Consider the following 11844-nt stretch of genomic DNA (forward strand, 5'->3'; position numbering starts at 1 on the left):
ATTGTTAAGGAACAGCAGGTAACTATTTTTTAATACCACTGGTCCTTAACTCTATATTCTACCAAGTAGTGGGCACCTTATTGGTACACGATCGACTGGCGTTGATCGGTGTAATACAGGAGAATTATGGGGAAACCTACGTTCTCAGCAGTCGCCGGCATTGAATTAGCTAAAGCGAGATGTACTAAATATATACGGAATGTCCCCTCCACTTTTGTTCCCACATGCTCAACACAGCCACACGAGTTAATATTTAACCCTATATAATCGCCAAATAAACTGCACCATTGCCTTCTCAAGCAAAAATATTCTTTATTCAAATCTCATGAAAACCAGGAGCATTTACTACCGAAGACGAAAAAGAACAACGTGGGGAGAAAACACAAGAGGAAAATTACAGGATAAAAAAAAAACAAACAAAAAAAGGGATATATTGTCATTTAACCTTTTCCAGCAGACTCCGGCTCATTGAAATTTTAAACGCATCATGACAGCGTGTAATATTTGCGGTCCGCTTTAAAGCGGCGCTGCATGTTTAAAAGGGTGGGGAGGGGGAGAACCCCACTGCATGAACACAAGCGTGCAAGGGGTTAAAATACCAAACGACAGGTATTCTGAATGAAATGCGGCCCAGATTTTTAAAATACCCGTTTTCTATTCCCTCTCACTCCCTGCACAGGAAGCAGCAGCGTATGTGCTCTCCTTTCTACTCCCTGCACAGGAAAAAGCAGCGCGTTCGCCTTTCTACTCCCTGCACAGGCAGTTGTAGCATGTTTTTCATTCTGTTCCCCTCACAGAAAGCTGCACATTAACTGCATATTTTGACCACTATTCCATCCCACTGCACAATAAACCAGATTCCAGGGTACGAGTATTGCTCGCTCCTTGCGCAGGACGTATATACTATTCCCTCATACGCCGGCAGAGTGTACACTCTGGCTTCTCCGTTCCTTTACACACACTGCAGAATGACTATGTCAACCACTACTCCAAGCCCAAGTCCCTGCCCACCAAACTCAGTTGCCTGGCCACCATTATCACTCCTTGTCTGCACATGAAATCAGAGGCATCTGCTGAGCTCGTGCTACACCATCACCTTCCACTCCCTGCACAGGAAGCTGCAGAGGAAATATTGGTCCTGTTTCGTTATACTCATTTGAATTAAGATAAGGGTAAGGATTGAACATGCAGTGCTGCTCTAAGACTCCTCTGAACATCGGCAATATTTTTTCCACCCGCCATAACGCAGGAGAGCAACTAACGGACCAAAAATACATAAAAAATAATAATTCTGGAAATAAATATAAAACACCCCCCCACAAGGCGGCCCCTTTGTTACGAGTGAAGGGGGGACGTTATCAAGGCTCAGAGGGGGAGCCAGATTTAGAGGGGGAGCCAGTTTTAGAGGGGGAGCCAGATTTAGAGGGGGAGCCAGATTTAGAGGGGGAGCCAGTTTTAGAGGGGGAGCCAGATTTAGAGGGGGAGCCAGATTTAGAGGGGGAGCCAGATTTAGAGGGGGAGCCAGATTTAAAGGGGGAGCCAGTTTTAGAGGGGGAGCCAGTTTTAGAGGGGGAGCCAGTTTTAGAGGGGGAGCCAGTTTTAGAGGGGGAGCCAGTTTTAGAGGGGGAGCCAGATTTAGAAGGGGAGCCAGATTTAGAAGGGGAGTCAGATTTAGAAGGGGAGCCAGATTTAGAAGGGGAGCTATCTGCCGGAGCCAACTTCTCTTCTTCCTTGGAGTCGGCGAGGCTTTGGGAAGCGGTGTCTGCCGAAGCGGTGTCTCCCAGTGCCTGCTGGATGCTGCCCTCTGTCTCATCGTTCTCTTGCTCCTGGTCAGACTCTGTGGTGAATGCAACAATTTCTTCTCCCTTGATTCTCTTGGTCCGGTCTTCATTACCCCCGCTGCTGCAGCTTCTCTCACGGCTTCGCTTCTTGCTGGTCTCCTCCCTCTGTTTGCTCTGGCTCGTCTCGCGCTCCCGACTGGATCTCCCCCCTCTCCCACTCCTACTTCTCTCCTTGCTGCGACTACGGCTGTGCCTGTCCCTCCTCTCTTTGCTCCTGCTGGACTTCCCTCTCCTATCTTTGCTGCGGCTCCTGCTCTTCCCCTTCCTTCGGCTATGTGTCTCCCTGCGGCTCCGACTGTCCCTAGCTCTTCTCCCCTTGCTGCGGCTCCGGCTGTCCCTAGCTCTTCTCCCCTTGCTGCGGCTCCGACTATCCCTAGCTCTTCTACCCTTGCTGCGGCTCCGACTGTTCCTAGCTCGTCTTCCCTTGCTGCGGCTCCGACTGTCCCTAGCTCTTCTACCTTTGCTGCGGCTCCGACTATCCCTAGCTCTTCTCCCCCTGCTGCGGCTCCGACTGTCCCTAGCTCTTCTCCCCCTGCTTCGGCTCCGACTGTCCCTAGCTCTTCTCCCCTTGCTGCGGCTCCGACTGTCCCTAGCTCTTCTCCCCTTGCTGCGACTCCGACTGTCTCTAGCTCTTCTCCCCTTGCTGCGGCTCCGACTGTCCCTAGCTCTTCTCCCCTTGCTGCGGCTCCGACTCGCTCTTGACTTCCTCTCTCTGCTGCGGCTCCGACTAGCCTTCTCCTTTCTCTCTCTGCTGCGGCTCCGACTAGCCTTCTCCTTTCTCTCTCTGCTGCGGCTCCGACTAGCCTTCTCCTTTCTCTCTCTGCTGCGGCTCCGACTACCTCTCTCCTTGCTGCAGCTCCGGCTCTCCTCTCCCTCTTTGCTGAGGCTCCGACTAGCTCTCTCCTTGCTTTGGCTCCGACTAACTCTCTCCTTTCCCTCTATGCTTTGGCTCCGAGTAACTCTCTCCTTTCCCTCTATGCTGCAGCTCCGAGTAACTCTCTCTTTTCCCTCTATGCTGCAGCTACGGGTAACTCTATCCTTTCCCTCTATGCTGCAGCTACGAGTAACTCTCTCCTTTCCCTCTATGCTGCAGCTACGAGTAACTCTATCCTTTCCCTCTATGCTGCAGCTCCTAGTAGCTCTCCCTTTGCTGTGGCTCCTACTAGCTCCCTCTTTGCTGCGGCTCCGACTAGCTCCCTCCGCTCTCTCTTTGCTGTGGCTCCGACTCCGACTAGCTCCCTCCGCTCTCTCTTTGCTGCGGCTCCGACTAGCTCCCCCCGCTCTCTCTTTGCTGCGGCTCCGACTTGCTCCCTCCGCTCTCTCTTTGCTGCAGCTCCGACTTCGACTAGCCCCCTCCGCTCTCTCTTTGCTGCGGCTCCGACTAGCTCCCTCTGCTCTCTCTTTGCTGCGGCTCCGACTAGCTCCCTCCGCTCTCTCTTTGCTGCGGCTCCGACTAGCTCCCTCCGCTCTCTCTTTGCTGCGGCTCCGACTTGCTCCCTCCGCTCTCTCATTGCTGCGGCTCCGACTTCGACTAGCTCCCTCCGCTTTATCCTTGCTGCGGCTCCGACTAGCTCCCTCCGCTCTCTCCTTGCTGCGGCTCCGACTAGCTCCCTCCGCTCTCTCCTTGCTGCGGCTCCGACTAGCTCTCGCCTTTCTCTCTTTGCTTCGGCTCCTGCTGTCTCTCGCCCTCTTCCCCCTGCTCCTGCTCCGGCTCCTACTGCCACCTCTGCCTACGCTCCCATTCCTGCCTTTCGTCCTCTCCTTGCTACGGCTCTGGCTTTTTCTTCCCCTGCTCGGGGAGCGGCTTCTTCCACTCCTCCTGCTTCGGCTACGGGATCGAGAATGGGATCTGAAAAATGGGTAAAGACGCATCAGACAAACCCACCCCACAGCAGCCGAATCAATGCCACTGCCTGGCATGATGTTGAATCAGCGGATCTCATCATCAGCTCCTAGCAGCATGAGGATAGCCTCAGCTACTAGCCATGGCTATACCCAAGGAGTCCTTTACCGCTCCCCTCTGTGCATCTTGAACCGTTTGCTAACCTGGATCTAGATCGGCTGCTTCTGCTCTGCCGAGAGCGGGATCTAAAATAAAAAGCAGAAGATGCATAATATATAACCTATTCCAAAGCACACCGATTGCTTTATAGCTGTGGTCCCACCTAAGACAAAAAGGATCCCAAGGGGCAGCAATGTGCGAGTTCCATCTGGATGAGTGACACCTAGAACTATTATTAACTCATGTATTAAAGTTAGCATGTCAACAGGAGTGGTTTTATTTCCTCTGGCTTCTCCCTTTTGTGTGAGATCATGGTGATAAACAGGGGTTTGCGCAGATACCCCAGTACCCATCTGTACTGAGTCTAACAGGGAAAAGGTGGGCTTAATGTTGAGCAAACACAATTGAAAAGCAGAGAACCTACTGTGAAGATTGAGATAATGTGTGTGGCTATCATCACCTCCATTTTGGCATAAACCGCCATTTTCTGAGTGTTTGCTTGTATGTATGCTTATCCGTTTATTTGTTTCATTCGTGAATGAACTGTGAATGTTTGATTCTGCAGAGTATCGCTTCTGGATGTAACCCACCCTTGTGTAATTCCTACGAGTCATGTAATAAATTGAAAATGCATTTGTAAGAGGTTATTCCGGCCTTAGATAATTCTGCTGACCTTAGGTTAGTGTTATCTGACAGATACAGCACACACAGGGATGGACACAGTAACTCCCTTATGTCACAAGGTTAAGGGCGGCCCACATTATGGTAAATTATCGATAAGAATATAGCATATGAAGCATATTTATGTATCAACCAATATGTATTTTTGTATGTCATCATATTATTATTTATCTCTAAGCCAGCCCCCTTGAGGGGTGTATTACTCATTTTGAAATGTATAAAAGTGTGATACCAATCAATATGTTGGCAGAGGCCCGAGTTTCTTGTTGGAATTCTTTTCTCTCAATTGTGCCTTGGTACAGATAAACTCATGTTATTACCTTTTGAACCCTTGACTCATTGATTTTATTTCTACGCTTTGACACTACTCCCCATTCTGAGATGTGGATGAAAATAAAACCTTAACTGCCAAAAGCTACAAAAACAACCATTATAAGCTTTAAATCTGGTTACATTTATTTAAACCAGTGTTTTTCAAAAGGGGTTCCTAGGAAGCCTTGGGTCACCCGGGTATCCCAAACATTTTCAGACCATTTGAAAATTGTACCAAATGAATAATTTTCAATGCATCTGATCTCAGAGGCGCTATTAGAGAGGGTTGGGGTTCCTTACAATGCATCTGATCCCAGACACGCTATTAGAGAGGGTTGGGGTTCCTTACAATGCATCTGATCTCAGACACGCTATTAGAGAGGGTTGGGGTTACTTACAATGCATCTGATCTCAGACGCGCTATTAGAGAGGGTTGGGGTTCCTTACAATGCATCTGATCTCAGACGCGCTATTAGAGAGGGTTGGGGTTCCTTACAATGCATCTGATCTCAGACGCGCTATTAGAAAGGGTTGGGGTTCCTTACAAAGCATCTGATATCAGACGCGCTATTAGAGAGGGTTGGGGTTTCCTTACAACGCATCTGATCTCAGACGCGCTATTAGAGAGGGTTGGGGTTCCTTAGGCTGCCGATGGCAACAGCAATACGATGGGTAAGCCGCACAGCGGGATTCCCGCAATTTGATTTGTTTAAGGGCCGTCACGTGACGCGACGGCCTTTGAAAAATCAAATTTTGCCGGCGGCGGGTTTTCGAGATGGCGACAATGCGTTTGTTTACGGGCGAATTCGCGTCGCTGGCACTATAAGCACGGCCTTACAATGTATCTGATCTCAGACGCGCTATTAGAGAGGGTTGGGGTTCCTTACAGTGCATCTGATCTCAGACACGCTATTAGAGAGGGTTGGGGTTCCTTACAATGCATCTGATCTCAGACACGCTATTAGAGAGGGTTGGAGTTCCTTACAATGTATCTGATCTCAGACACGCTATTAGAGAGGGTTGGGGTTCCTTACAATGTATCTGATCTCAGACGCGCTATTAGAGAGGGTTGGGGTTCCTTACAATGTATCTGATCTCAGACGCGCTATTAGAGAGGGTTGGGGTTCCTTACAATGTATCTGATCTCAGACACGCTATTAGAGACGGTTGGGGTTCCTTACAATGTATCTGATCTCAGACACGCTATTAGAGAGGGTTGGGGTTCCTCAGAATCTCAAAGTTCCTTATACAAAACAAAAAGGGTAAAAAAAAAAAAAACACTGGTTTAAACGATCAAATTAACAAGCAGCTTGATAACGGGCGATTCTTGGCCCGAAACCTTGGACACTAAGGTGTCAACCAATACGCTCAACCTATATACTGAGTGATTTTTTTTTCTTTTATTACAATGTGGCATTTATATTGAATATATTTCTCAATTTCTGAACATCCCTGTTGATGTCTTATTTATCTCTGAATACATTGCTAATGTCTTTGATCATTTATAGATGTTTGATAGCAATGAGATACCATCTGAGCAATTGTCACTTTATATACCACACAGAAATCCATTTCAAATGTGTTTCGTTCCCACATTACCAAGTGGGGACAAGTTGGTGTTACTCTGATCTTTTTGATTCAATAGATTTGTTTAAATTAAATAATTACGTTACATTGTTTTCTATGTTAGCTACATGGGATTGCCCATTTAAACCAATGGCAGGCCATAATTAGGTTAACTAAATAAGTAACTGTTCCAATTGGTCCTACATGGGAATGTCCTTAAGCTTATTAAACTTGTCATTTAGCTCACAAGGCACCAACCCTTTAAAACAAGACACTGCAGGAGTTGGGGTAGCCCCAGCAATGGTGGGAATTCACACCTGGAGCGGCTGCGGGAGGAGGAGCGCTTGAGCCAGGACCCGGCTCTGTCTTCAACCAGTCGGATCTTACGACCGTTGACCACTGAACCGTCCAGCTTCTCTAGTGCCCGCTTCATGTCGGACTGTGAGCGGAACTCTATGACGCCCTCGCTCTGACGCCGCTGGTGAGCGTCAGCAAAGGTGACTTCCCCGGCCTGGCGCATAAAATCCTGTGGGAATGAAGGATCAACAGGTTTTAAGGGGAACAGAGAGGAAAGGTGGGAGAAACCAGGGTGGGGGAGGGGGTTCTTACTGACAATATTGACATGCCATCTCTTCTCTCTCACATGTACCTAACCGAGGTAGGTAGCGGTCTTCTATTTCTGCTCATATTCTTTACTTAGCAAATACCTGTCTGTGATGAGTAATATGAAAACCCGCTAGCGCAAGTAAGCCCTCACCTTCAGGTCCTGCCAGCTACACCGGGTGGACAGATTCAACACTCTCAGTCGGTACATGGTACGGATCGGGGGTCCGAACTTATCACTACTGCTCCTGCGGTACCCATAACCACCTGGGACATAGGGAAAGAGAGTCAGAGAGGTGCAAAGACAACAGTACGAAACGGTGACCAGCAGCTACACTTATACTCACAGCTCCTATATTACACTGCTCGCCCCACTCCAACTTCCCGCTACATCCTCAACCCCGCTAAGCCCACCCCTCAACTGCCCTCCCGTATTTTCCTCTGAGATACACTGCCCCAATCCCTTTGATCTGTCCCTTTACTTGTCCCACAAGTTCCCACCTGCCCATCCCTCATGTCCCCCACATGCCTCTTCCCCCTCCTCTGCCCCATGCACCCCATAGGCACATTCACTTACCTCTGAATAGGGAACTGCCCTCAGCCGCCCGCGCTCCCTCCGCCTGCCACGCGTCGGACGGCTGCCCCAGGCCCCCCGCCGGCAGGCAAAAGCCACGCGCTCCCCAACGCACGCGCTCCCCCTGCGGCATCTCCTCGGATCTCGCGAGAAGGAGAGAGAGGAGGGGGGAAGGAAGAGGGACCGCCTACGAGGGAGAGCGCGTGGAGGGACGCAAGAAACGTCAGCCCCATGCCAGTCTCAGAAAAACACGCAGGCGCGCACAAAAAGGGCCTCCATGTTTCGCCTCTTGCTCTAGGGATTTTCCCCCATTGGCAGACATTTTAACAGGGAAAGGATTTTTCACAAGGAGTGTTTGACAGGTGTGCGATGTGGGTGAAGCAGAGTTCTAGAGAAAGACTGCTCCAGAGCCTCTGCCGTGAGACTGATCCACTATCTGTTCTGACACTCCTTCAGGCTTCCATCATGCACTTTACTTATACCATGGAGGTGTAACCGCATCACAACCCCTAATTTCCTCTTTCTTCCAGTCTCCATGTGTTGAAGTCCTTTAGATGTGGCCTTCACATCTAAAAGGACATCAAAACATGGAGCCTGGAAGTTGGACACATGACAAAACCTCCAGAAGTACTCAGGGAGGTGAAGGTCATATGTTAGAAACAGTGGAATCAACACCTTCCTGTATCCTACAGTGGCAAATACACTTCCGTATTCTCCTGGAGATGGCCTTATTTAAACAGGTCTCACCAACCACTGTCCTTCTAGACATCTGGGGCTAGATATTTGGGCCATGAAGCCATTGGTAAAACCAGAACTAGAGCAATGTATGCCGTTCTAGAGATCACATCCCCAGAAGGAGAGAGACATAGGATTATACCATTTGAGGTGAGGCCTGACCAATGATCTGGTAAGCAATTTCACTTTCCTATGTACTTCTGGAGACGACATGAAAGGACTGTACATGGAACACTGCAGCAATTACCTGCGTCCTCCTAAAAATGTGACCTCTTGGATTGTACATGGGACGGCTAGACTATTGATGCAGGACGTGCTACGATCACCCCCCCGGGATGTGAGCGCTAGCCTTCGGCTCTATTTAAGAACTGACCAGTGATATGTAATGTGGTGTCACTTCCTCGCATTACTCTATATAGCTCTGTGTTCTACTCCTCCCACTGGATTCTTCGCCAAGCGACAAGGGTTGTGAAATGCAGGTGTGGCAGATGTGACACGCATGCGCGGTGATAGTTACGTGCCTGTTGAATACTCACTGCGTGAGTCTCTCCGCGGGGCCCGGGCATGCTCCACGATGACACGCTCGCCACACAGGTCCCTTCCATTCATCTCGTACACTGCGTCATCTGCATCGCGAAGGTCCGCGAACTCCACAAAGCCATAGCTGTTCGAAAACATGGAGCGGTTAGTGCAGATGTCATGTCTCATAGGTTCCATTACCTGTCGTCCTGTGGTGGGGTGGACAGACTCCATATCCCTTGGGTTCCCTGTGTCACCCATAGGCCGTTATTATTCCTAAATCGCCCGGCAGCGCAGCGAGTGAAAAACAAAAATGGGAGGGTAAGATACATGTCTCTTCGAGCTGTATCGTCAGTTGACTAGCACCTCTAGGATACAAGATAGCAGAAACATAGATAAAACCCAGCAACTCTAGCACCAACCACGCAGTTGGACTAAACATGCGGGCGCTGCAGCATGCGCGCCAGACTCCTCAGCACAGCCCTCTATGGGGCAGGCCCCAGTGGCCGCATGTGTGGGGGCGCAAAGCGATGTGATGCGAACTATGGCAGGGAAGACAAGAATTTTATCTTCCTGTGCCGTGGTCACGTGGTTGCCGGCGGCCAATGGAAGGGCAGATATGCCCCGTCACGGCTTCAGCTACCATCGCTCTCCAGACCGCAGATGTTATCTGTGAACGCGCCACCAGGCGCGCATGCAACAGTAAGTACTGGGGCCATAGCCGAAGACAATGACAACACAGGGTCAAGCACCTCACAACCTCTCCCTTCCCCCGTGATAGCTCAGAGGTATCTATAGGAAGCAACACAGAACCCACCCTGCACTCAATTTCTAAACCCCTAGGACTCTAGGATAGGTAAATATATCTGACAACACCTGCATGACATGTATCCCCGCACGCTTCTAGTGAGTACAACGAAAGGGCAGTGATTCCCAACAGGGCGTTCGCCCCACAAAATATGTAGGGGTCAATCTCAGGTAGTATAGTGGGTTCTGATCACCTGTGGGATCTACCCACTTTGTAAGGCCACAAACTGCACCTTGGGGTGATATAGTTGTCAATCACAGCAGGTGCTTCCAGTCGCTCCCCACAGATTCCCATTCTCAGCATTCTACTCATTCCTGCTGCTGGGGATCTCTCCCCTAATCCTGAACCCAGACAAACATCTGTTCACACCCACGCCTCCCTGCCATCTCCTCTCATGCAAATGATGTTAACCTTCTCATTTAATCCTGACCAACCTAAAAACTTGCTAAACAAACCAAGCATCCCAATAGCCTGCACTCATGGCTATTGCCCGACAGTCACTCCTACCACCCAATGTGACCAAGCACTGCCATCTACTACACTTATTCCCTCACCTGCTGTCTAAGTTTCCCATGATACCAGCGATTATAGTGCAGTCGCACTGCGGTTGCTGGAAAAATCAAATTGACTTGACTTCCAGCGATCGCGATGTCGCTCCGCTTCTACTACAAGCGCACGCGACGGCGTCAATACATTTGTTTAACCGCGACGTTGCTACAATAAGCACAGCCTTAGATTGTAAGGCCTCGGCGGCGTTGAGCGGGCGCGCTCATGCCGGCCGCAAGCGCGTCACGTGAGTGGTTCGCCCAATAAGGGCGAACAAGGTCCGTGGCCTCGCCGGCCACAAATCACCGGCCAAGCAGGGCGCAGCGCATGAGCACCAGCTCCCTGCCTGCCCGTAGCCTAAGCTCTTCGGGGCAGGGATTTCCTTAACTACCGTCTGATTTTGCTGCGCTTAAAGTGTATTATAACTCTGTACTGTATTTTTTGTGAAGCGCTGAGAACACGTTTGGCACTATATAAAGACATACATACACAGCAGCAAAGCATTGTGGGACGTGACTTTGGAAGGTACTGCAGTAATTGATAGCAACCCCCCCCCCATGCTTTCTGCACACACGGAGGTGCAGTTTGGGGCCTTATTAAGCGCGTGTTCCCCCCACAAGTTCAGGACATTAACCTGCCTGGGAGTGGGTCACACAGTTGTGTTAATACTCTGATTAGGCGATACGATTCATTAGGGGTTCGAGGCACAACGTAAAAACGGTCAGCCACTAATAGCACACTACTGCGCCTATTCCCGCCTTATTACAGGACAGCCAGCGCCGCATCTCTAGGCCCCACAGCGCCCATACCGGCTTCTGCACCGCTAGGACCCACCATCACCCCCGGTATTAGGACCCTACACCAACTAGGTCACGGGTCCCCGTCACCTCGAGGTCTCGCAGGCCGAGATGACCCTCCACTCCCGCTAGGACCCGTATCCCAGGCCCCGCTAGGACCCGTATCCCAGGCCCCGCTAGGAACCGTATCCCAGGCCCCGCTAGGAACCGTATCCCAGGCCCCGCTAGGAACCGTATCCCAGGCCCCGCTAGGAACCGTATCCCAGGCCCCGCTAGGACCCGTATCCCAGGCCCCGCTAGGACCCGTATCCCAGGCCCCGCTAGGACCCGTATCCCAGGCCCCGCTAGGAACCGTATCCCAGGCCCCGCTAGGAACCGTATCCCGCCACCTCCCGCAAGGCACCAGATCTCTATCCTTCTATCCGCTCGCAGGCCTCCATTTCCCCCTCTCCCGCCCCCCTCTGGACACAGAGGCCTTACCCGTTCTTCAGATCCACCTCCACGATCTTGCCGAAGCCCTTAAAGAAGCTCTCCACGTCCCGCTCCCGGGCGCGGTGGCTCAGGCGGCCGATGTAGATCCGCGGCATAGCGGGGGAGCGCGACATGAGGCCGGCGGCTTGGGGGGAGCGCCGGAGGTCACACGGGGGGATGTCGCCTCTCTCCGATTAAAGGGGGGGGGGGGTGAGAGTCACAAGGGGGCTCGGTTGGTCTCTTCGCTTCCGTTGCACGCACTCCCGCCTCCCCTAGGGACTGTGTGTATGCGTAAGCGCGCGCCGGCACCTTCCGGGTCTCACGCGCCAAAGCGCGGGCTCCTTACCGGAAGTGGGGTCCAAGCACAGTGGGGGGGAGGAGGCGGGGCC

The 11844-nt window shown here is 51.2% G+C and overlaps 1 protein-coding gene across 4 annotated transcripts; it reads right to left on the minus strand.

Moving 5' to 3' along the window:
- Positions 1 to 292: 292 nt before the first annotated feature.
- LOC142496827 (uncharacterized) lies at positions 293 to 11830 on the minus strand. 4 transcript variants are annotated; one of them, XM_075603816.1, is made up of 6 exons: positions 11465 to 11829; positions 8851 to 8978; positions 7160 to 7272; positions 6720 to 6928; positions 3888 to 3929; positions 293 to 3690 (listed from the first exon to the last, which is right to left on the minus strand). In XM_075603816.1, exons 1-6 carry the CDS (start codon positions 11587 to 11589, stop codon positions 1359 to 1361), a joined length of 2949 nt encoding a protein of 982 aa, XP_075459931.1. In that variant the 5' UTR covers positions 11590 to 11829; the 3' UTR covers positions 293 to 1358. The 4 variants fall into 4 exon arrangements, with proteins under 4 accessions (XP_075459931.1, XP_075459930.1, XP_075459932.1 ...); XM_075603815.1 differs by having other exon boundaries at positions 8836 to 8978; XM_075603817.1 differs by lacking the exon at positions 3888 to 3929 and having other exon boundaries at positions 8836 to 8978; positions 11465 to 11830.
- Between the last annotated feature and the right edge of the window lie 14 nt (positions 11831 to 11844).

Source organism: Ascaphus truei, chromosome 6 (assembly GCF_040206685.1).
Source record: "Ascaphus truei isolate aAscTru1 chromosome 6, aAscTru1.hap1, whole genome shotgun sequence".
NCBI classification, from domain to species: domain Eukaryota; kingdom Metazoa; phylum Chordata; class Amphibia; order Anura; family Ascaphidae; genus Ascaphus; species Ascaphus truei.